The 23,695-nt window shown below is 52.2% G+C and overlaps 3 protein-coding genes across 3 annotated transcripts in view; 1 reads left to right on the plus strand and 2 right to left on the minus strand.

The window, feature by feature from the left end:
• LOC117645246 (N-alpha-acetyltransferase 16, NatA auxiliary subunit) overlaps nucleotides 1–23,695 on the minus strand; it is a 115,668-nt gene that overhangs the window by 9,834 nt on the left and 82,139 nt on the right. The window lies entirely within an intron of this gene.
• Nucleotides 12,632–14,478, plus strand: LOC117645249. Its single transcript, XM_034385306.1, has 3 exons — nucleotides 12,632–13,094; nucleotides 13,173–13,381; nucleotides 13,464–14,478. The coding sequence occupies exons 1-3, from the start codon at nucleotides 12,781–12,783 to the stop codon at nucleotides 14,408–14,410; spliced, it is 1,470 nt and encodes a 489-aa protein (XP_034241197.1). The 5' UTR covers nucleotides 12,632–12,780; the 3' UTR covers nucleotides 14,411–14,478.
• Nucleotides 14,408–16,893, minus strand: LOC117645250. The gene is made up of 3 exons (XM_034385307.1): nucleotides 16,408–16,893; nucleotides 16,062–16,233; nucleotides 14,408–15,682 (listed from the first exon to the last, which is right to left on the minus strand). The coding sequence occupies exons 1-3, from the start codon at nucleotides 16,652–16,654 to the stop codon at nucleotides 14,677–14,679; spliced, it is 1,425 nt and encodes a 474-aa protein (XP_034241198.1). The 5' UTR covers nucleotides 16,655–16,893; the 3' UTR covers nucleotides 14,408–14,676.

Genomic DNA, 23,695 nt, shown 5'->3' on the forward strand with positions numbered 1-23,695 from the left:
CTGCACCCTGACGCCTGCAGGCGGTCAAAATCCCGGACGCGTTTTGAGCTCCAGAGTCGCTGAATGGGACTCGAACCGAACGTGTGACCCCACCAATGTATTGCTCTCCGAACGAGGAATCCATTAGTGGGGTCACACGTTAGCTTCGAGGCCTGTTTAGCGACTCTGGAGCTCAAAACGCGTCCAGAGTTTTGGCCGCCTGCGCCGGTCTTCTGGCCCACTGTGCACCGCATGCAAGAGCCGGCGTGCGTGTGGCCCTTGCGCCAGCACGGCGCGCCGCGCCGCCAGCAGCGCGTCCCCACTTGTGGGAGCAAATTGAAAACTGATAGAGAAACGGGTCGAACATGAATGCGCTTGATAAGTTATTGCGTACAAGGTGCGGCGCGGCGCGGCACGCGTGTCGCAATACGCAGCCTCCAGGAAGCGGGCGTGCGCTTTCTGGAGCATGCGACCGTGTGGCACAGTGCATCCACCACACTGGAATAAAGACGACCAGTCGCACTACTGCCTCCGTCTCTCTCTCTCTCTCTCTCTCTCTCTCTCTCTGTCTCTCTCTCTCTCTCTCTCTGTCGCTCTCTCTGTCTCTCTCTCTGTCGCTCTCTCTGTCTCTCTCTGTCCCTCTCCCTCTCTCTGTCTCTCTCTCTCCCTGTCCCCCCCTTCTCTCTCTCCCTCTCTATCTCTCACTCTCTCACTGTCCCTCTCTTGGCGCCCCTTCGGACCGGCCGGCGAGTGCGAGAGAGACAGAGCGACGAGCAGGCCGCACTGGACTGGGCCGGACGTCTGAATGCATCATAGGCAGCGTGCCATGTGCGGCACGTGTGTGTGTGTGTGTGTGTGTGTGTGTGTGTGTGTGTTGCTTTACCAGGTTACCGCCGCGACACACACCAACGTCATTCCGCGCTTCGACGGGGAAATAGACAATGTCTCGCTCGAGTCCGCATCTCAAACCTTATAGATTGCAATTATGCGGCCTAGCACACTGTGAAAATTGCTGCAGTGGCCTTGCGTCCACTATGCAGATAACTCGGCACAATCAAACGAGGCAACTGCACTGTTGGCCAGAACACGGCGCAGGTGCCCGAAACTCTTGACGCGTTTTGAGCTCCAGCGTCGCTAAACAGGATTCGAACCAAGCGTGTGACCCCACCAATGGATTCCTCGTTCGGAGAGCAATCCATTGGTGGGGTCCAGTTCGAGTCCCATTCAGCGACGCTGGAGCTCAAAACGCGTCCGGGATTGTGTCCGCCTCCGCCGCTCTTCTGGCCCACTGCGCAGTGTACCAACTCATTAGCATCATTTGTGGGCCGCTGCCCGCGCTTCCCCGGCGGATGATCGCCTCTAAACGGAGCACTGGGGCACCGCAGCCGTGGCGCAGCCGGCGCCAGCAGACCGTCGCTCCGTCTCTCTCGCGGGTGTTGCCGGAGGCCCCCGGGAGTGCGAGAGAGACAGACGACCGTTCGGCATCGCGTTCTGCGGGCCAGCGCGAGGCCAGGGGAGCGCCAGGGCAGCGAGGCACCACGCCCCTAAGGCTTCCTCAATCTGCCCCGCCCCAAACAGTGGGCGGAGGCGGACAAAACTCTAAACGCGTTTTGAGCTCCAGAGTCGTGAAACAGGCCCCGAACCGAACGTGTGACCCCACCAATGGATTGCTCTCCGAACGAGGAATCCATTGGTGGGGTCACACGTTCGGTTCAAGTCCCATTTAGCGACTCTGGAGCTCAAAACGCGTCTAGAGCTTTGTCCGCCTCCACCGGTCTTCTGGCCCACTGTGCCCCGCCGAGTCGAGCCGAGACAGCGCTTACGAAAAAAGCGTCGGCGACGGGTGTGGTCGCGGGCGGTTTCGCGGTCGCAACGAGAAAAATAAGAAACACTTAACATGCGCTCAGCGCGAGGCTCGACGCGCGGCTCAGCACGCGGGTCACCGAGAGAAAGAAATAGGGGGTTGGCTCGCGTCTAACGCTTCGCCGCGCTCTGCACCTCGACGTTGACTTATAGCCGTCTGCTGTCTCCGAGGGTGTGAGTGCGAGGTGAGCTCGGCCGCACAGTGGGCCAGAAGACCGGTGGAGGCGGCCGAAACTCTGGACGCGTTTTGAGCTCCAGAGTCGCTAAACGGGCCTCGAACCGAACGTGTGACCCCACCAATGGATTGCTCTCCGAACGAGGAATCCATTGGTGGGGTCACACGTTCGGTTCGAGTCCCATTTAGCGACTCTGGAGCTCAAAACGCGTCTAAAGTTTAGGCCGCCTCCACCGGTCTGCTGGCCCACTGTGGGTCGGTGTGACCGGCAGGCTGACGGGCGGGCCGACAGCGCGCTGCTGCCGAACCCAGCGGCAGCCCACTCGGGACATCAATCATGCTCGCCCATTCACGCGAGGAAAAATATCTTGCACTTTGGAAAGCAAAACAAAATAAAAACAAAAACAAAAATGTCTTGTGGAATTTACAGACCAAAGGGTTTGGTTAAAACGCTGTAAATTTCTGACAAAACACAAAAAAAAAAGACTTCTTGGATCAAGAAAAATTTATCTTTTCTTGGTTTTGAAGAAGAAGTTAAAAATCGAGAACCCATTTCTCTGGGTGCACATAAGACTTATGAGTATACAAGGAGATTACTTACATTCCCCAAAATTCCGAGCATACTAAAAGCACCCTGAATGCTCATGAACTTTATGTACATCAGTATAAACGTATTTGTGCAGATTTTTGAAGTTATGTAAATATTTATCCATGAATCAGGTGCAATTTCATAAATACTTGCACAGAACACTCTACAAAAAATGTCCTGTCAACGCCGTTAATTTATTACCAATGTTTGCTGTTATGCAATTCACGGCGTTTGCTGTGAACTAGTTCACGGCGTTCACTGTGATCTCGGTTACAGTGTTCACTGTGAACTGGCCACAGTAAACGCCGTGAATTGGAGCCTGATTTGCAGTCCTTCGGTGCTCAGCGGCGTCAAACTCACAGTGTTTACTGGGGACCAGATCACAGTGAACACCGCGAACAAGATCACAGTGAATCACGTGAGCAGATCACAGTAAACGCTGTGAATTGACCTACAGTGAAAACTGGTAATAAATTAACGGCATTTACAGGACATTTTTGGTAGAGTGAACATGAAGATATTGTCCGAAATTTATGAATGAATATGCGCACCACACTGTAAATGTCTTATGGAGAAAGGATGCACCAACAATGGTGGAGATTTTCTCCATTACACCAAAGAAATTCATTAAAATATCTATAAGGTACAGTAAATTCTCAATCGTAAGTTATGAGGTTAGCTGCACCACCATAATATGGAACATTTTCACCATAATATGGAGAATCGTCGCTGTGCAACATTTAGAGTGCAATATGCCAATAGTTGTGGACAATGTAGGAGCATAAACACGAAGTGCGTGGACGTGGGTACTGGGCCGCCAGCGACTTGGCTCTGGCCGAAAGAAAAACGCGCCGACAGTGTGCGGCATTCCACACACGCGGAAAAGGAGTGTGGGCGGACAATGAGAGCGAGAGAGAAAAAAGAAGAAAAAAAAAACATTGCAATCGCGACTGTTCGCTTTCCCCTTTTCTGGACCAGGCGACAAACGCACGTCGCGCGACGCCGCGCCGAGCCGCCCCGCCCGCGCAGCCAGCCAGCATTTCAATTAGCGATTCGCACCGTAACCGCGCCGTCTCTCTCGCACTCGCGGGTCGCTGCGCGGACTCGGTGGGGGTGCGAGGGAGACGGAGCGACGCGGCGCGCCGCAGCGCGTGTGGCCCGGGCACTGCCTGGGCACTGGCATTCCCCATGCGCAGACCGCAAAAGTTACATCGCTCATACGCGGACAAAAGAGCGCCACAGCGCGCAGAGCGGCGGCGGGCAGACCGCGAGATTAAACGCCTTCAAAATCGTGCCCGCCTCGCTCTAGCCCTGCCTGTCTGTCTCACTCTGTCTGCCCTGCCGCCCAGCGCACAGTGGGCCAGAAGACCGGTGGAGGCGGCCAAAACTCTAGACGCGTTTTGAGCTCCAGTGTCGCTAAATGGGACTTAAATCGAACGTGTGACCCCACCAATGGATCGCTCTCCGAACGAGGAATCCATTGGTGGGGTCACACGTTCGATTCGAGACCCATTTAGCGACTCTGGAGCTCAAAACGCGTCTAGGATTTAGTCCGCCTCTGGCAGGCGTCAGGGTGCAGGCCCGTCGAGCAGCGGAGTGCACCGGGTTGCCTACCCGCCGCTCGGCAGGCGGCAAGGCAGCGGCGGGCGACGGCTGCACCCATTTCTACTTTTAGTCTGACGTGTGGCCGGTCGCGTGGCGCCGGCAAACCCTGGTGGCGGAGTGCACCGTTCCGGAGAGGGAGAGAGAGAGAGAGAGAGAGAGAGAGAGAGAGAGAGAGAGAGAGAGAGAGAAAAGAGAGAGGGGGGGGGGCACCCACATGCTCGGCACGGCACTCCTGGCTGTTTAGTTCCACTTGCGATATTGCGACCGCGCTCCACGCTTGCTTTCTTCGCGCCGCTCGTTGGAGCATTCATTCATTCATTCATTCACTGGACCTTCAATTTCAATACAGCCAGTCCAATCACGCTGCATGATTCCCAAAATAAATCAGAGCCGCAAGGCATGGTTCATACGCTAAAAAAATTAGTATGTGCTCAGAAAAAACTACTGTAGTGCTGCTGTGCGTGTGTGTATTCAGTACACACTTAAGTTTTCAGTGTGATTCGCGACGCGTGTCGTCCTTCCATGCGAAATGGCCGGCACGTTTCGATAGTAGACCTTTAACAACAACAACAACAACAACAACAAAAACGGACATAACTCCCTCTCGGCAGAGATCAGCGGCATGCATGCGAGTACGTACACGGGAAATGGGTATGAAAGGGCCAGAGAGAGAGAGAGAGAGAGAGAGAGAGAGAGAGAGAGAGAGAGAGAGAGAGAGAGAGAGAGGGGGGGGGGGGAGGGGAGGGGGCACGTGCCACACAGGTGCCCCTCTCCCCCTCCTCCCGGACCGCTTGCACAACTCGGCGCCTCGGACGGCCACCCCCTGCGGGCCCACCAGTAAGACCGATTCCGAGCGCCGTTTTCGTCGCTCTGTCTCTCTCGCACCCATACGGACGGAACGCCCCACGAGTGCGAGAGAGACAGAGCGACGAAAACGACTCTCGGAAGCGGTCGGCCGGGCTGGCGGCCGCCGGTTGAGCCGACGGCCGTGCACTAATTCATTAGCACAACACGGATTCATAAAGAGTGTCTCTATCCAGCCGGAACCCGCACTCTCTGGGCGTGATACGAATCGGGCCGGACGAAAAAGCACGCAAGGATGGCATCACCAAATTACTTAAGCCTCTCCGGCTCCGGCCACAACGTTTCGACATACTTTGGCCACGTTTCTGAAATTTGGCAGTTAAAATGTAAGAAAAGTTGCTCACCATTTTTTAACAAGCTAAGCCCAGCATTTTACAAAAAAAAAACTAAGCTTTGCAGAAAACACAAAATAAAAAGTTATTCTCAATAAAACCACCTTTTTTTAAAGAGGAAGACTTATTTCTGAAAAAAAAAATTGCATCCCAACGAAAACTTACGTTCAAGGCAACCGTTTCGAAATAAAAAGTCGAAAATTTGGCAACAGTCACTTGGAAATTTTCATGTCTCAAATTCCATACGGCACTTGGACTAAACGTAACAAAAACATCCCCAACGTCTGAGAAAAATCTAAAAAAAAAAATCATAAAAATCCACGACTGTGGCGCCGCATATTCTCTCTGGCGGCGTTTATCGGCATTTCGACAAGCGGGAAACGTCCAAACTGGGCTCCGCGGCCCCGCGGCCCCGCCAATAATCATCATGCCGATAAGATAGCGACGCCAGATTGTTCGTTAGCCAAGCCGTTTGGCCGGCCGGCCAGCCTTTTCGCGCCGTTCCAGGTTCCAGGACCGTTCCAAGACCGTTCCAGGCCGTTCCAGGAAGGCGGGGCCCGGAGCCCCACCCCCGCAAGGACCGAGGGGCCCGCAAGGCCGTCAGTGTGTGTTTTATCGCGGGCAAATATTCAGGAAGTGGACGGGCGGGGCGCGGCGGGGCGTGCCGGCGGTTTGCACAACGTTTTCACCTGGCCGAGCTCGAAGGCCCCCGGGGCTGCCCGGGGCCCAGTGCTTTGCTTGCAGCCGGTACCGCGACTCGGCTTATCCGACTGACTGGCTGGCTAACTGGCTGGCTGGCTTGCTGACTGGCTGGCTAACTAACCCGCTGACTTGCAGGCTAACAGGCTGGCTCACTGTCTGCGTGACCGGCTGACTAGCTGACTGGGTGGCTGGCTGGCTAGCTGGCTGGCTGACTAGCAGCTGGCTTTCTGACCGACTGACCGGCTGACTTTCTGATCTGACTGGCTGGCTAACGGACTGGTTCAGTCACCAGGCGTCTTGAGTGCACCCTTCGCAATCCAACATTTCCGCCCTCCGTCACAAAATGAAAGCCTTACTGAGTAAGGGAGAGTGGGGTAATTCCGGACGCTTTTTTTCTTTTTGGTCTTTGAGCTTGAATATGCTTCTTGGGTCAAATGTTACTACAGGAGAGTAAAGTATGGACCTTTACCTTCACAATGATATACATGAAAGCCAAATCTCAGCAACGGTTAGGGAGATATAGGCGCCTAACAAAAGTCCTGCACGTGTCCGGAATTACCCCAGGCTGGGGTAATTCCGGACGACCTATGGGGCAATTCCGGACGACCTGAAAATTTGACACCACTCGAGCTTACTTTCGCTTGTTTTGATGTCAGGCATGCTTTTAGAAGGCGTACAAGGACATTTGCTGCGAACTGAAGTGTTTGATTATTACTCAAAGCATATTTTAAGGAATAGTTTCTATCAAAACCCCTAAATTGACAACACTGTCTTGAGTAAAGCTCTTAAACATAGCTGCAATACTATTTTTCGTTCTTTCTTTATTCTTCTTAACGGTGGGGATGCATGTCCACAATTTTGAACCCACTACCTTAACATTATGCGGGAAATTGAAGAAAATAACCCTTATAGTCCGGATTTACCCCACAGGTAGTGAAAACCTTTGATTTTCAGCTGTAAGAAAACGGCGAGCCATACGAGCACTCCCGAAACGCCAAAGTAAAGTCCAATGACCATATAATATGGTAAAATTTTAGTCATGGGACTGAACTTGATGTTAAGGTACGATAAGTACATGGAAATACGGGGGAAAGATGCAGCTTTTGCCTATGGCGATGGTACTCAAAATTCGTGAAGCGACCACAGCCAAACGGTTTGACCTCCTACCTTGGCGATTTGGAATTATCATTTTTAACTGATTATCTTCCTCTGTTAGGCGGGCTTTTGAGTTATCTTCACTCAAACCCAGTGAAAATCGAAGTGTCCGGAATTACCCCGTGTCCGGAATTACCCCACTCTCCCTTAAGGGTCCAAACTAATTTGTCATACGAAGAATAAGCCCATGACTGACTAAGCACGAGATAATTTTGTGTTATAGTAACTCCCGTACGCTCAAAATGTTTCATAAAACAAATATCACTAAAGCAACAATTTTCTGAGAACTACAAGGCCTGGAGTAGTCGACCAGCTTTTTAGAGTGCACGCACCCAGCGGCACGCGCCCTGCAACGCGGAGACGAGCGCAGCGGCGGCGGCCGCGCCCAAGTAAAGCCCAGCCGGGACACGCGGGCACAGCGGCCAGCCGGCACCGAGCCGGGCACGATCCAGGCGGTGCGCTGTGCGGATTAGCGCAGGGGGCTCTGTTCAGACGCACACACACACTCGCACGCTCACACACACACACACACACACGCACACACACGGCGATTTTTTTCCTATTTGTATCCAGCGCAGCAAGCCGGCCTACAAGGCGTGTCCACCGAAGCCGCGCTTCCGTAACCGAAACGTAAGCACTCTCTCTCTCTCTCTCTCTCTCTCTCTCTCTCTCTCTCTCTCTCTCTCTCTCTCGCATTAAAACTAGTGCAGCGAGGAAAAAGTTGAAGGCCGAGCGACTATGTCGGCGGCGCCTTGCACTGCACGCCTTACAGTGTGCAGCCGGCAGGCCCGGCGGGCGGCGGACACGACACCTCCGACCCCGTCGATCCGCCGCTCTGTCTCTCTCGCACTCAAGGGGCGAGCCGTCCGGGTGCGAGAGAGACAGATAGCGACCGGTCGTAAACGGGTCGAATAAAAGGCCCGCCCTTTGGAGACCTTGGCAGTGTAGCGCCGCAACGGGCCGCCGCACGCATAGGGCGATACGCACCGCGCGGCTCTCTCTCTCTCTCTCTCTCTCTCTCGCACTCCCGGCGCGACCCGAGTGGGTGCGAGAGAGAGAGAGAGAGAGAGAGAGAGAGAGAGAGAGAGAGAGAGGGCTCCGCGCTGACCTGCACTGCCCTGCGCGTGCGCACATCGCTCCAGGCGTTCGCAAACTTGCTTTACTTTGTGCAGAACAATCCCGGCCAAGAAATCAATCACTGCGGGGCGGGGCGGGGTGAGGTGAGGCGGGGCGGGGCGAGGCGAGGCGGGGTGGGGTGGGGTGGGGGCGGGGCGAGGCGAGGCGGGGCGAGGCGGGGTGCAGCAAGGTCGCGGGCACAAGCTGGGGCTCGACCTACTGCCGTGTACCGAGGGGCCTTTGCCCCGAGCAACCAGAGCACCGAGCGCACGCCGCAACCCAGAGCCAACGGCCGCTCATCCGTCTCTCTCGCACTCCTCGCCGAAACCCAACGAGTGCGACAGAGACAGAGAGACGCTCCCCGGACGGCAGAGCTCGCCGCTGTTGCTGCCGTTGCGCGGCCGACCGCGGACTGCACGGCAAAAAGGTGCCTGCTACGCGGGCGTGTGGCAGCCAATTTGGCTGCTACACGGCCGCGTAGCAGCACATTCTGCTGTAAAAGTGGCAGCCTTTGCTGCCTTTGCTCCTGCAACAGCCGCGCGTTGCAGCCACTGCCGTTTGGCAGGCCGGGCTGCTTTGTAAAGCAGACAGGCTACCCCGCCCTTCCGCACCCCCTTGGCTGCCCCCCCACCACGCGTTGCCTCCAGCGCACCGGCGCTCGGGCTATGAGCGGTCCATGCACCTCCCTCCCACAACGAGTCCGATAGTCTCGGGGTAGCGCGGTGCGCTCCGAGTCGGAAGGGAGGGGGTTCAACTCCTCGCGCCGAATGTTTTGCCGCGGCGCTCATTTGGCTGCAACGGCCGCGCGTAGCAGCCAATGCTGCAACGCCACACGCGGCAGCATTGGCTGTAACGCGTGGCGTAGCAGGCGCGGCTAGAAGACGTGAGGCAGCCGCGGCTGCGAGCTTGGAACGCGACAACGGCTGCTGTACAAAGCAGGCAGACTTTTGCAGTGTGTTGCCGGCCGAGGCTGTGGCGGCCGCACCGCTGGACGAGCACCGAGGCCGTGTTATCGAAAGCCCGGACGTTTCCGGGGTCACGGCATCCCCGCAACACAGTGGATTTGCCAGAAGACCGGTGCAGGCGGCCAAAACTTCGGACGCGTTTTGAGCTCCAGAGTCGCTTAACAGGACTCGAACCGAGCGTGCGACCCCACCAATGGATTCCTCGTTCGGAGGGCAATCCATTGGTGGGGTCACACGTTCGGTTCGAGTCCTGCTTAGCGACTCTGAAGCTCAAAACGCGTCCGGGATTTTGACCACCTCTACCGGTCCTCTGGCCCACTGTACAACAACAGCAACAAAAACGGTAATTTTCAAGTTCGGGTTCCGAGGCTCCCAATATCCTGCGCGCGACGAATGCGCGACCGAGGCGGACGACCGCCAAAAAAACCGGCCACGCCCAGCAAAACGAAAACACAGAACATAAAGAAAACATACACGCTAGACTTCTAAGACAGTTATGTCCAATACGGCGTTTATGGGAATCTGGTATCGTACAGGTGTCAAAAGCAAATTGCGTCAACCGTTGACTGATTTGCGTCGAGGGATTTGAGATTTTCGCCATCCTTGGGCGCAGGCAGAGCTGCCGTGTCGTTGACAAAGACGAGGCTCTGGGACACGAGCAAGCCAACGCCCTGATCGGTAGGTCGGCCACCCAGCCTGCAGACTGAATCCGAGAGTCGTTCTCGTCGATCTGTCTCTCTCGGACTCATGGAGAATGAGAGTAAGTGCGAGAGAGACACAGCGACGAAAACGACTCTCGGAATCAGTCTGCACGCTAAAACGCAGCGGGGCAGCAAAACATCCACTCAAAAGCAAAGCCACGCGGGGATAAAAGCCAGACGCCCCATCAAGGTCGCGCGAGCGGTCGCAGTGGCAACGCCGATCAGTACCTGTCCGCTCGGCACAATCCAAAGGACAGCCATCTGTACGGGTCAGCGAGCCAGCACACACACAGACTCTCTCTCTCTCTCTCTCTCTGGAGGCCAAGTGCGGCATAAATAAGCCAAACGGAAAGAAATGGTCGCGCTAATCAGAGTCATTATGCGAGCGTGTTTTATGCGTGTCTTAAGGCATCTGAGCGCTGCGTCCATTCGCGAGTTTCTAGTTCGAGCGTTTGTCCGTTCTTCGAGCGTTTCAAGGCGGAGCCGCATGATAGTCGGGTCACTGTGTCCGTAATAGCATGGGCAACAAAGCCGAAATTTCCCAAATTTTGCCTGTTTTTGTGTTTTTCTAAAGACTGTTTATGGCTGTTCTCAACTGCGATTCCGATACTTTTTAGAAGCAATAAAAAGCTCCATCGGAGCGTTGTCCGTTCTTTCGAGCGTTTTTAGTCGAAGCGCTCAAGGGGAAATCACTGTGAATTTCGGTGTACAATTCCAGTAAACTTAAGTAGAATTTCAGTGGATTTCAGTCGAAATTCGATGAATTTCAGTCGAGATTCAATGAATTTCAGTCGAAATCCAATGAATTTCAGTCGAAATCCGATGAATTACAGTCGAAATCCGATGAATTACAGTCAAAATCCGATGAATTTCAGTCGCAAATCGATTCATTTCAGTCAAAACTCGATGAATTTCAGTCAAAATTCGATGATTTTCAATTGAATTTCGATGAATTTCGATGAATTTTGATGAATTTCAGTAAATTTTCCAAGATTGATGAATTTTGGTGTACAAATTTGGCTGGCGTTATTTCCCCTTGAAAGCGTTGTCCGTTCATTCGAGCGTGTTCAGTCGAAGCGTTGTCCGCTCTTCGGAGCGTTGTCCGTCGGAGCGCTGGCCGTCCTCGCGCCCGGAGAAAGGGCCTCATCATCGATTGACGCGCCAGTCTGGCCGTGCGGAAGGGATTTATAAAGGGGCGAGCCCACAATGCAACGCGCAGCAACGCGCCGAACCAGCAACAACAACAACAACAACAAAAACGCAGCAGAAAAAGAAAAAGCACTCGAGACGTTTTAGAAATGAACGCTGGAAACCTCAAGAAGTATTATGAGCATACACGTAAAATACAAAACAAACTATTTAAATAGTTACACGAAGAATTGGTTCATAAGTTAAGAAGTATTTTCTTGGTTAGCTTACGTACGCGCAAAATACTTCGTTATAACAAGCTATTGCCTGAAATAATTCGTGAGGATTTAACAGTGCCAATTTTTTTAACATTTCTTGTTTTTATTTACGCAGTCGATGTCTCTATCGCGTCATTTTACTTCGACTCCCTCGTCCGCGGGGCTCCATACGACGTCCACGACGGCCGGGGCTTTGGCACGCGGCCAAGGAGTCGCGGGTCAAGCTCTGGGGTCTCTCTCTCTCTCTCTCTCTCTCTCTCTCTCTCTCTCTCTCTCTCTCTCTCTCTCTTTCTCACGGGCCGTGCCCCGAGCGAGACAGAGACATCGAGACAAGACACTCCGAATCCCTGCCGAGGGGCGTTCAACAAACCCAGGTTCAATCCCTCCAAAGAGGCGTTCGGTAAACCCGAGTTCAACCAATGACCCGGAATTTGAGCCGTCATCACTTCGTGGAGCACGGATTTTCCACGGGTGCTTAAAAATGTCGTCCGAGCTGGTGAGGTCAGCAGACTGATTCCCAGAGTCGTTTTCGTCGCTCTGTCTCTCTCGCACCTACAGGTGACGCCGATGAGGGCGAGAGAGACAGAGCGACGAAAACGACTCTCGGAATCAGTCTGCAGGTCGATCCACCCAGAGGACTCTACAGTGAGTGCGTTCACCTACATTAGACTCGGGAATGTCAAGAACGCACCCTTGTGCGTCGACCCGGTCATTTTGCCACCTTTTGTGACCGGCCTAGGCCTTGCCTCGCCAACGCGGGCGGCGCACAGTGGGCCGGAAGACCGGCGCAGGCGGACAAAACTCTAGACGCGTTTTGAGCTCCAGAGTCGCTAAACGGGACTCGAACCGAACGTGTGACCCCCACCAATGGATTCCTCGTACGGAGGGCAATCCATTGGTGGGGTCACACGTTCGGTTCGAGTTCCTTTCAGCGACTCTGTGGCTCACGCGTTTAGAGTTGTGTCCGCCTGTGCCGGTCTTCTGGCCCACTGTGCGGCGAATGCAGTAACACCTCGGCCGGTGCTGAGCCATGCCGTGGCACGGCAGTATCTCCTTTACGATATCAAATTAGTCGGCCGGAGACAACGCAAACGCCCCAATAACTGCAACAGCACAAAGGTCGCAGAAAGTCGAATCTAGATCGCATGCCCCCTCGCGCCTTCGTCAGAAGCAATTCGCGTCCGGAACGTAGATGCGCGCGCCCCTGGTGGCGGCGCGCCGAACTAGCTCGAGGCAGATACTGGAAGGCGCCCCCATAAGCCTATACATGTAAACACGGACTTGGTGGGCTTTGTTTGCTTTAAATTAAGACACACTTATGAACGAAAATGCCGCTCACTAGTATTTCCGACGTGGTAGGGGCCACCAATGAGGGAATAAGATGTCTAATTGAAGGGGAGCGTGTGCTGGAAGGGAAAATGCTCATAACCGTAGGCAGTCTGGGGGTCTCGGACAACCGGGTGCTCAAGGTTTGGGCCCTCTGTCTTCAATCATCAACTTTGTCCGGCGCACCCCATGTCATCGAAGCATCCCTTAATCTGAGATCAACGTCGAAAAGGGTAGTTAAAATAAAATGCAGCTGTAAGGCTGGACAGTCCGAAAAGTGTAAGCACTGCATCGCACTTCTAATGTACTTGAACAGGTTTGTTATTTTCTTTTGAACATCACTGTTTGAATCTGATCTGTGTTTTAGATTATAAATAATTGTTAATATTTCTAGACTTGATGACGAGTCACATTTGGAGGATCTGAGCTGCACAGACTTAACTCAACAATGGGGCAAACTGAAGAAGACGTCACTATCAGAGTTTGAAGCTGTACCATTGACAAAATTCTGCCACTTCATACCACCTCAACCTATCTATGCGAAAGGAATCCCAGATGTATCTGATGAATTGGCCCTTGAATTTGCCCAACTGATCATTCAAGGTACAAGAAATACCTCTGACTAGACGTTGTATTGTGTGTGACTTGCTTCAAAGTTTATACCTTTTTCTATTTTCTTTCATAGGAGCTCCGAAGAGTGAGTCATATTTACACTCAACAAGAGCACGAGCTGTTTTATCTGCTGTGACTTGTAGCTCAGACACCTTAAGTTCAGAAGCAGATAATAGGCGTCAATCAGCTGGGAAACTCACTGAAGCTCTCCTGGATAATACAAAATTTTCTTGTTTGAAGAAGCTTAAGGCCCTGACTGATGCAAGAGTAAATGCTCTCTCTCCAGACCTTTTGGAATTTTACAACAAAAATGTTGTTGTTTCCACTCAGCAGTCTGTTATGCTGGCCTCATTCACAGCAACTCAATGCGAAGAGATGTGGGACGTAGCACGGAAAGTAAGGGTGACAGGAACCAGAGTTTACCCTCTGTCCACATACACCAAAAACAAGAAAGCTGATTGGGGAAAAAAATTAGAGAAAGTGTTCAATTCTCAATTCAAAGGTACACCTGCTACAATGTATGGTTTGGAAAATGAGCCAAAGGCCAGGGCAACTTATGCTAAAAAATGTGGTGTTAAAGTTGTTGAAAATGGTATCCTAGTTCATCCTGATGTACCATGGCTTGGCACCAGTGTGGATGGTGTGGTAGTTGACGATGAAGAGAAACCTCAAAAAGTCATTGAAATTAAGTGTCTCGTGGCAGGGAAAACTGTGACTGCTTCAGAATTGCCTAAGCTTGCTGACTGCTGCCAGAAACGTAAACTAAAGAAGAAACACAAATTCCATGGACAAGTCCAACTTGCAATGTTGTTGGCAGGTTTAGATAAATGTGATTTTATACTTTACTCTAGTATGGATGATACCTTCGTATCTCAGTGTGTGTTATATGATGACAAATTCATGTATGATACTGTAAAACCAGTATTAGATATCTATTTTAGTGAAATTCTTCCTTATCTGTACACAAAAATGTCTGTGGAATCCGGCAATGAAGAAGAAGACGAAGAAGAACTTGAATGAAATGTAAGAATATGTTTATTCTAAGATGAGTACTTGCTTTTTCAAATACATTTTAATCCTCACTGAAATGTGTCATTTCTTGTGACTGGTAAGACTAGACTTGACAAGTATTTGTAGCTTTCCTATCATTGTTACAATTAAAACTGACTGGATGACTAGTTAGCTTTGTTACAATTATGATGGCATAAAACATTGTGTTAGTCAAGAAAATTTAAAAAAAAAATAACAGTCTAACTAAAATTTGTTTGCTATGAGAAACAAAATTTTTAGAACCTTTCCATTGCCAGAATAGGAGAACTCAAATTAACTAGAGCACCACAAACACGTAATATATGGTTCATGTAAGGAACCAAGTGCCCTGACACCTGCTCACTAAGGATATCAAAGTCTCGTAACTGCTTGATAGCTCTTTCAACATGAACACGAGCTGCTGCAATATCCACACACTGTAGTGCTTCTGCTTTGGTGAGAGGTTGCTTCTTCCTCACAAATGGTGGCCTGATCAGTCTCAGATTCCTCAGAAGGCACTCTTGATCTATTTTAAATCCCTTATCTACCATGATACCATCATTGTAATCACATTTATCAAGCACTTTGGATTCAATTACAATTCTCTTGTCTGATGCTCTCCCACCAAATAAAGAACTTAGGAATGTTATCATTCCAGATGGAGATACACCCACCAAGAACTTGAGAGTATGCCTTCCTTTGTATTGAGAGTAAGTGAGTATTCTCTCTCTAAGACATTTTGGTTTTTCAACAGGCACCTCGGCACAATCAAGAACAATCCTTGTGTGGACGTACTTCCTAAAACATTTAGGTATATTATCCAGTATTTCTTCTTTGGAAGGAAAGTACAACACACCTTTCAAAATGTTTGCCAGAACTTGTACAGTGTGCCTAAAATAGTGACTACATGTTTCATCGGTCACTCCAAAGAGAACTGAAAGAGCTGCATATGAAACATTCAATTTCAGTTTTGTCAAGCACAGAGCCACTCTGAGCCTAACTGAGAGAAGAAATTTGCTGGTATCTGGCATAATTCTTTCAGTGCATAGGACAATGTTGTCAAATGTTTCAAAGGAACTCAGCCCAGTGAATGTGAATAATTTGCTTGGTTCCTGAATGAGGCTCAAGAGTGAAAACTTTTCACTCTGTGTTGATACTTCTTTTCTCGTAGGGACAGGGGGTGGCTCATTATGGGGCTGCTCCTCCTCATTTCCGCCAATGACGTCTGCCTCCTCAACCACAAGAATCTCATCCTCTGACAACCTATAAATGACAATGGGGTTAGCGACAAAATTTTATTTATTTAAAAAAGGTGATGAAAACTCCATCTATTTTACACAAACAATACACATGATTTTTCAGCAAAACAGTCCTAAGTTCACTCATAAAAAAACTTGAATATTGATACTTAAAAATGGCAAAGTTAATTAAAGCACTGTTGATTAAACTAAAGTTGATTTCAGTAAATTTGATTGAATTGACTAATTTGATTAAAACAAAGTTGATAAATAGGCAAAACAAGAAAACAAATTTAAAAAATGTAGTATAACATGATTGAATGATCAAATTCAGCGATTACTTCAGAATAGTTATCGATGTCTATAACTATCAATCATCTAATAATAATTTTCTGCTTTTGCACCTTTTCTCTTCATCACGGCTGGTTGCATTGACCTGTCGAGATGCTGCCCGCATCTTCCTAGCCATCCTTTGCTTCTTTCGAGGCGAACTTTCAGGACGATCACAGCTCCTCACTGGTAGCTTAAGCGAGGGGACAGCAATCTTCTTCAAATGACGCACAGCAGTTGGCTTTGCTACAAGAAATGAGAAAGCAACCATCAGACATTACGATAAGAGTGTTCCAACACTGCGAGGTTGGCCTTGCAACTAAATAGCTACAAAACATAGCAAACTTTATTCAAACCTCGAAATATAAAAAGTGGACCTTCAATATTAATTAGAATGGTTCAAATTTCGATGACACTCACCTTGGGGCAAATAATCCGAGGGGGAGAAGTGCTCTGAGCAAACTCTGTCAGAGTTCGTCACTTGCTTTCCCATTTTCAAAACTACTTTCCATGCTTCTCGAAGAGTTTTTTCTTTAGGGAAAAGGTGAAACCGCAATCCTTCTTGAGCGTAATTATTGCACTGTGGAACGCAACAGTACGTAGAGGAATTACTTTTGCGCTTTTTGGCGTGCTGGTCGGCGCTGACGGCATACCCGTGTTCCTCCATCTTTTAACGGCTTGTAAACAATCTACAAACTCTGTGTGTTTTGTTTGCGGTTGCTAGGTCGTTCAGTTAGGTGTGTTCTTTCCGAAATATCACAACGGGCCTCACAATACGTTAACTTCATCAAAAGAAAGGCCCTGAGAGGCTTGTCGCCTATCCATGCCCATGCAAAGTCACCCCAGGTATCTGCCCCGAGCTAGTTCGGCGCGCCGCCACCAGGGGCGCTCGCGCATGTTCCGGACGCGAATAACTACAAAAATGGCGCCCGCTCGGCCAGCGGCCTCTGTCTCTCTCGCTCCCTTCACGCGCCCCGCATGAGTGCGAGAGAGACAGAGCGACGCCGCACAGTGGGCCAGAAGACCGGTGGAGGCGGCCGAAACTCTGGACGCGTTTTGAGCTCCAGAGTCGCTAAACGGGACTCGAACCGAACGTGTGACCCCACCAATGGATTGCTCTCCGAACGAGCAATCCATTGGTGGGGTCACACGTTCGGTTCGAGTCCCGTTTAGCGACTCTGGAGCTCAAAACGCGTCTAGAGTTTTGACCGCCTCCACCGGTCTTCTGGCCCACTGTGCGCCGCTCGGCGGCCGCTCGAAGGTGCCAATGATTAGCAAGAGACCAAGGTCCGGCGGCCTGGCCGCGCCCCCCGCCGTTAAGGCGCGCGTCGGGCAGACACTCGGCGCAATTTGTAGCGTGTCAGTCAGGGAGCGGTTACGGGCCGTCCGTGTGTTACGTGCTCCCATTCGGAGGCATGTACGCGACGCTAAAATTTTTACCCGCTGCTCTCATCTCAAATGCGCGACTGTACAAAAGGCACCCATGCACGCAGAGCGATCCACAGTTACTCTCGAAAGTCCGATTCGAGGCCAATTTTAGGGCCGCACCACGCAGTAGGCCAGATGACCGGTGCAGTCCCATTTAGCGACTCTACAGGCATTTTCACCCTTGCTGAAGGAAGCTCAAAATACTTTGTTGTGACAGCTAGGTACCATTCTTTGAATGAACCTAGTCACTCGGTTCATGATGTTGCCAGTGCGATTCTACTCCAATTCCAGGACAGCTCAAAACGAGCCTGGATTTATGGCCCACGAGACTGGTCCCACTGAAGCGTGGTCCAAGAAAGGGGAGGTCAAACTGTCGAAAAAGCAGGCCCCTAAATTAGGGGGACCTTGTCACGGACGGTCCCTCGGCGGGGAGAAATTTAGGGGGGGGGAGGGTCACGACAGGGCACTTGTGCATCGTCACACACGTCCAGCCACGCTGCCATTTGGCGCGCCACCAGAACACAGGGCCGGCGGGCCAGCCAGACCAGCAGACTGATTCCGAGTCGTTTTCTTTGCTTTGTCTCTCTCGCACCCATACCAGGCGCCCCATGAGTGCGAGAGAGACAGAGCGACGACTCTCGGAATCAGTCTGCCGCGCGGCCGGCGTGCACCGCCGCGTCCTTGGAAACCACTCCTGCGTGTGTCACTCTGCCAAAGCGCAGAGTGCGTCGACCAGCCGCCTCGTTCCGAGAGACCGGCCCGTCGCTCTGTCTCTCTCGCACCCCAAGGGACGCCCCGTGAGTGCAACAGAGACAGAGCGCCGAAAACGACTCTCGGAATCAGACGGCAGGCACGCGCAGCGCCACACGACAGCACGCTCATTCCAAGGGTCCTTTTCGTCGCAGCACGGTGGGCCAGAAGACCCGTGGAGGCGGCCGAAGCCCTCGACGCGTTTTGAGCTCCAGAGTCGCTAAGAGGGACTCGAACCGAACGTGTGACCCCACCAATGGATTCCTCGTTCGGAGTGCAATCCATTGGTGGGGTCACACGTTCGGTTCGAGGCCCATTTAGCGACTCTGGAGCTCAAAACGCGTCTAGTGTTTTGGCCGCCTCCACCTGTCTTCTGGCCCACTAAGCGCTGTCTCCGTCGCACTCTAGGGGTGTCCCGCAGGGGTGAGAAGGAGATGGAGCGAAGAACCAACCCTTCGAAGGAGAGCCCCACCATTCCCCGACAAAACACCTTCTGACTTCGTTTTTTTCCCTACTCGCTTTTAGCGAAAAACGGGGCAAAATGCACGTGCAAAACCCAGCGAGCGCGGTCACATAACTGTGCAGTCCCGAGGAAGCGGCGCCAGTTCCGTCCGGCCGGCCGTCCGGCTTAAGGCGCACGAGTCGGACACGCTTCCAAACACAGAGGCGGTGAAAATGACAATATCACCCGCGGCATCGGCCGCCGGCAGACCGATTCCGAGAGTCGTTTTCGTCGCTCTGTCTCTCTCGCACTCGCGGGGCGCCCCGCATGGGTGCGAGAGAGACAGCGCGACGACTCTCGGAATCGGTCTGCCGGCCGCCACCCACGCCACGGCCGCGGCGCCGAGTCCGCGGCGCCGCCGAGATGAGATTTTAAACAAGTCATTTCCACTGAAAGCGCGCGCGGGTGAAAACAAGGCGGGCGGACACGCCGAGAGCCGAAAGTCAGTCACCCCCTCCAGGGGAGGCGATGCGCAGTGGGCCAGAAGACCGGTGCAGGCGGCCAAAACTCCAGACGCTTTTTGAGCTCAAGCGTCGCTAAGCAGGACTCGAACCGAACGATTGACCCCACCAATGGATTCCCCGTTCGGAGAGCAATCCATTGGTGGGGTGACACGTTCGGTTCGAGGCCTGCTTAGCGACTCTGGAGCTCACAACACGTCTTGAGTTTCGGCCGCCTTCACCGGTCTTCTGGCCCACACAGTAAAAACTCTACGAAGAATCGCTTCGTAATACAAAGAAAATGAAGGCATTGTAAAATCTACGAAGAAATGCTTCGTATTATGAAGCAAAATCCTTCGTAATACGAAGCAATTCTACAATGCCTTCATTTTCTTCGTAGTTATGAAGCAAATCCTTCGTAGGCTTTTAAGAGTGCACTGTGCCTCAGTCACACGCAAATTCCGCCCTTACACCGTCGCTGGATCCGCCCTTGACCCCGAAGAAAGAACACAGAAGGCAAAACGGAACCGCGACAGGAATTCGGACAGACATTCCATGCGTTGCACCCACGGGCCGCTGCGGCATTTGGCCGTACGTAACAGTCGCTTTGAAATCCGTTCACCGCGGCGGGCGAGGCACGGCACGGCAAAGCACGCCACGCCATGAAATGCCATATGCCGCCGCTATAACTCTTCCGGATTCGCGTGTCTTCTCGGCGGCAGCGACGTGTGCGGGGCGGCAATCAGAGTCGCGGGCGGACAGACAGACGGACAGACAGACGGACGGACAGACAGACAGGCGGGACGGTCAGCGCGTCCCCAGATGGGCGGACGAGTACTTAGTCCTGGCCAGACGTAATGCGGCCAAATGGTTCCGGGAAAAGGGGAGGGGGCAAGGGTTGCGATGACGTGGCCGCAGTAACCTTGCACAAATTACTTAAAACACCCTCACAAAAAAAAGACTAAAAAAAATAAAAAAAGTGATCTAGTTTATGATTTTTAACAGTGTTGCGGCACGACCAACGCAACACGCGAATCTAACTAACACCCTCTGTATGCGTTGAAACAAAAATTGTTCTTTCAAACTTTTTTTGACAAGAAAAAAGGAAGGAAGGCACGTAATACCGGAAATTTGTTGCGGGGCTTTGTGGAAACCAGAACTAGTGCAAATCATATTTTAAAATTCAGATTTGTTGGTCAAACAACCAAACCCTCAAGATACGCCTATTTTTTTTTTTCAGGTGCATCCTTTATGAATTTTCGGTCTGCGTCTGGCTGGCTGGCTGGCGGACTTGCGGGCTGCCTACCTGCCTGGCTGGCTGGCTGCCTGGAGGCCTGGTTGGCGGGCTGGCTGGCGGCAGGCGCGCGCTGACATCCCCGCTGCCCTTCCCTCCAATCTGGCAGTCCATCTCGTGCCCGCACCTGTTCCCCAGCGGGCCGTGCCGTGCCGCGCCGCGCGGGGCTGGCCGCGCTAGACAGGTGCTTTACATGGACTTTCTACCGATTTGCGTGTCATGCGGGCCAAGCCGAGCCGAGCCGCGCGCGCCACCGAGCACGGCCGGGCCACGCAGCCACGCGCCATACCGTGCGGGCCATACCGTTCCCGGAACGGCCGCGGGCGGGACCGACCGAGCCGGCAGTCACTCCCGAATCGCGGCGAAGCCGACCGAGCTGGCAATCACTTCCGAATCGCGGAAAGGCGGCGAGACACCTCGAGCAACCGACGCGCGAGCCGTTGACGTTTTCCGACGGGCACGACGACGCGCCACCCCGCAGGGCCCTGCCGGGCACGCAAGGCGCGTCCAGAGTTCCAGACGTCCAGAATTCCAGAAGTTTAGGTTTCCAGACGTCCTGGCCTCCAGGCTTCCAGGCTTCCGGACTTCCAGGCCTCCAGACGTCCGGGCTTCCAGACGCCTACGCATCCAGACTTCCAGAAGTCCAGAATTCCAGGCTTCTGGACGTCCAGCCTTCCAGACTTCCGCACGTCCAGGCTTCCAGATGTCCATATTTTCAGCCATTCAGGCTTCCAGACGTCCAGATTTTCAGCCTTTAAGGCTTCCAGATGTCCAGATTTTCAGTCTTTCAGGCTTCCAGACCTCCGTATGTCCAGGCATCCAGATGTCCAGATTTTCAGCCATTCAGGCTTCCAGATGTCCAGATTTTCAGTTGTTCAGGCTTCCAGACCTCCGGATGTCCGGGCTTCCAGATGTCCAGATTTTCAGTCGTCCAGGCTTCCAGACTCCCAGACATCCAGACTCCCAGACGTCCAGGCTTCCAGGGCCAACAAGCCGCTGCCTTTCCTTCTCCAGGAAGACAGCGAGGAAAGTAAAGCCGCGGTGTGTGACCCGTCTGCGGCGCGGCGACGTGACGAGTCGGACGGTCGGACAGATAGACAGACAGACGGACGGACGCCGCGCACTGACCGCACCACTGCAAAAACAATCGCCGAAAGAGTCACGGCGGCGCCGGCACTGACAAACGCCCGTCCGTCCGACTCCGTCTCTAGCGAACCGCTCCGACCGGCGGCGGCACCGCGCGGCCCCGTGACACAATCCGGTCGACATGCATGGCACACTGGCGCGGCCAGAAGAGACACACCGCACACTTACGGATATGGGCGGCCCGTACGTTACAGAGTTTTCTGTGCTCGCCACAATCCAGCTGGATTTTAGGTTGTTACAAAGTAACGAAGAAATTGTCCGTCATTTAACAAGCATCAAGACCTTTGCAATCAGGACTAAATACATCATCAGCATCACAAAATGAACGACATCCTTATTGTGGATGATAAAACCTATCCGTAACGTACAGTAAAATATAAATGGGAAAATCCCGGAAAAAGCGTTCCCGAACTCCACCATAAATTTACAAAAACATCTTTTTTTTCAATTAAAAAAGGTTGTTTTTTTTTTTAACTTTACTTCCATACAAAATACACGGCGAAAACGGATCCTGGTTTTCCCAAAAAGCCTATGGCAAGACCATAGGACAACCGTTTTTACTGTGTAGCAACATGTGACTCTTTCGGATTCTCCGAGACCAACGGCAAACTCTCATTTCAGAACGTGACATCACGTTGAAATGAATGTGACAAAATGTCACGTTCATTTGAGCGTTGTGTCACATTCGTTTGGATGTGAATCGGCCAAAACTTAGCTTGTTTACATTCAAACGAACGTGACACAACGCTGAAACGAACGAGACATTTTGTCACGTTCGTTTCAACGTGATGTCACGTTCCTGGAATGAGAGTGCACATTTTTCTGCTTTTTTAACAGGGTGCGCAGTTCGTATCGGAAAGGATTTTAGTGTGTGCGTTGCGCATCAAGCGGCACGCGCTATGGTTTGCCCGCCGGTCCTGGAAAGTGCCGCCACGCCACGGCACGGCACGGCACGCCGCCACAATGCCGCCGCGCCGGCCGCGCATTGTCTCCGAACCCTCCGAAGCGCCGCACCTACAGCCATGTATTTGGGATGCGGAACCAACGAGGCTGCAGAGTCGTTTTCGTCGCTCTGTCTCTCTCGCACCCACACGGGACGCGCCATGAGTGCGAGAGAGACAGAGCGACGAAAACGGCTCTCGGAATCTGTGTGCTGGCGCTGCGCGGAGCAAAGCGCACCCGTCATTTCAGTTTTGGCCGACAGGCGCTCCGCCGCCATTGTGGCTGCTTTTGGCGTTCAACCCCCGTCGTCGCCATGTACAGCCTGTTCAAACACCGCGTGACGCAAGCGCCCTTTTGTTCGGGCCGACAATGTGAGGCAAGTGTCTGATCAGGCCCCGGCCAATTTTCGGCTCTGACCTGTCACTCTATTTCGCTGCAGTGCGCGCCCGCCTCCCACCTCGCCACCAAGGGGGCCCACCATCAACTGCACTCGTAATATCCTTGAACGTATTTTGTAATACCCAACCACAGACTCCCCTGATAAGGGGAATCCTCACAAAAACAATAACCCACCCCGGATGTGCTCACAGCATTTCACGGTCCCTTACAAAAAAACCAATCCAGAAGAGTGGGCAAGAGGATTGAGAGTGTTCGCAACAGACCTGTCAGGTAGATTTTACTTTCAAGTGGTTCCTGAAGGAACTACTCGAGGCTGACTCACTAGATACCCCTTGGCTCAAATCCTCAGCAAACCCTCACGTCGTATACACACCTGCAACAGACAAACGAAAACCAACTGTTAAAACCAAGTTCACATAGCATCGCAAATATTGCTTTCTTCTTACAGCAATTTCCCTGAAACAAAAATCGTGGCGGGAAACGGACGGAAAGGAAACAAAGACAACGAAAAAAAAGAGAGCTGCCAACATATCTGAAACGCGAAAACCCCACTGCACCTGCTTAGCATAAATAATGCCAGCCATAAATCCCACCAACACACACACACACACACACTCGCAGAGTGAGCTAGTTTCATCAACACATAACACGGGGGCGCTGCTCATAATCAGCGAGCCGAAAGCTCGTTACTCACACAATGGCGCATCCGAGTTACATCATTGGGCGACACTTTTCTCTAGGCCACGCCCAAATTCGGCGACATATTCATAGCGGCCAGCCATTCCATTGTTTTTCCACATTCTTTTG

Source organism: Thrips palmi, unplaced genomic scaffold (assembly GCF_012932325.1).
Source record: "Thrips palmi isolate BJ-2018 unplaced genomic scaffold, TpBJ-2018v1 HiC_scaffold_18, whole genome shotgun sequence".
Classification (NCBI taxonomy): domain Eukaryota; kingdom Metazoa; phylum Arthropoda; class Insecta; order Thysanoptera; family Thripidae; genus Thrips; species Thrips palmi.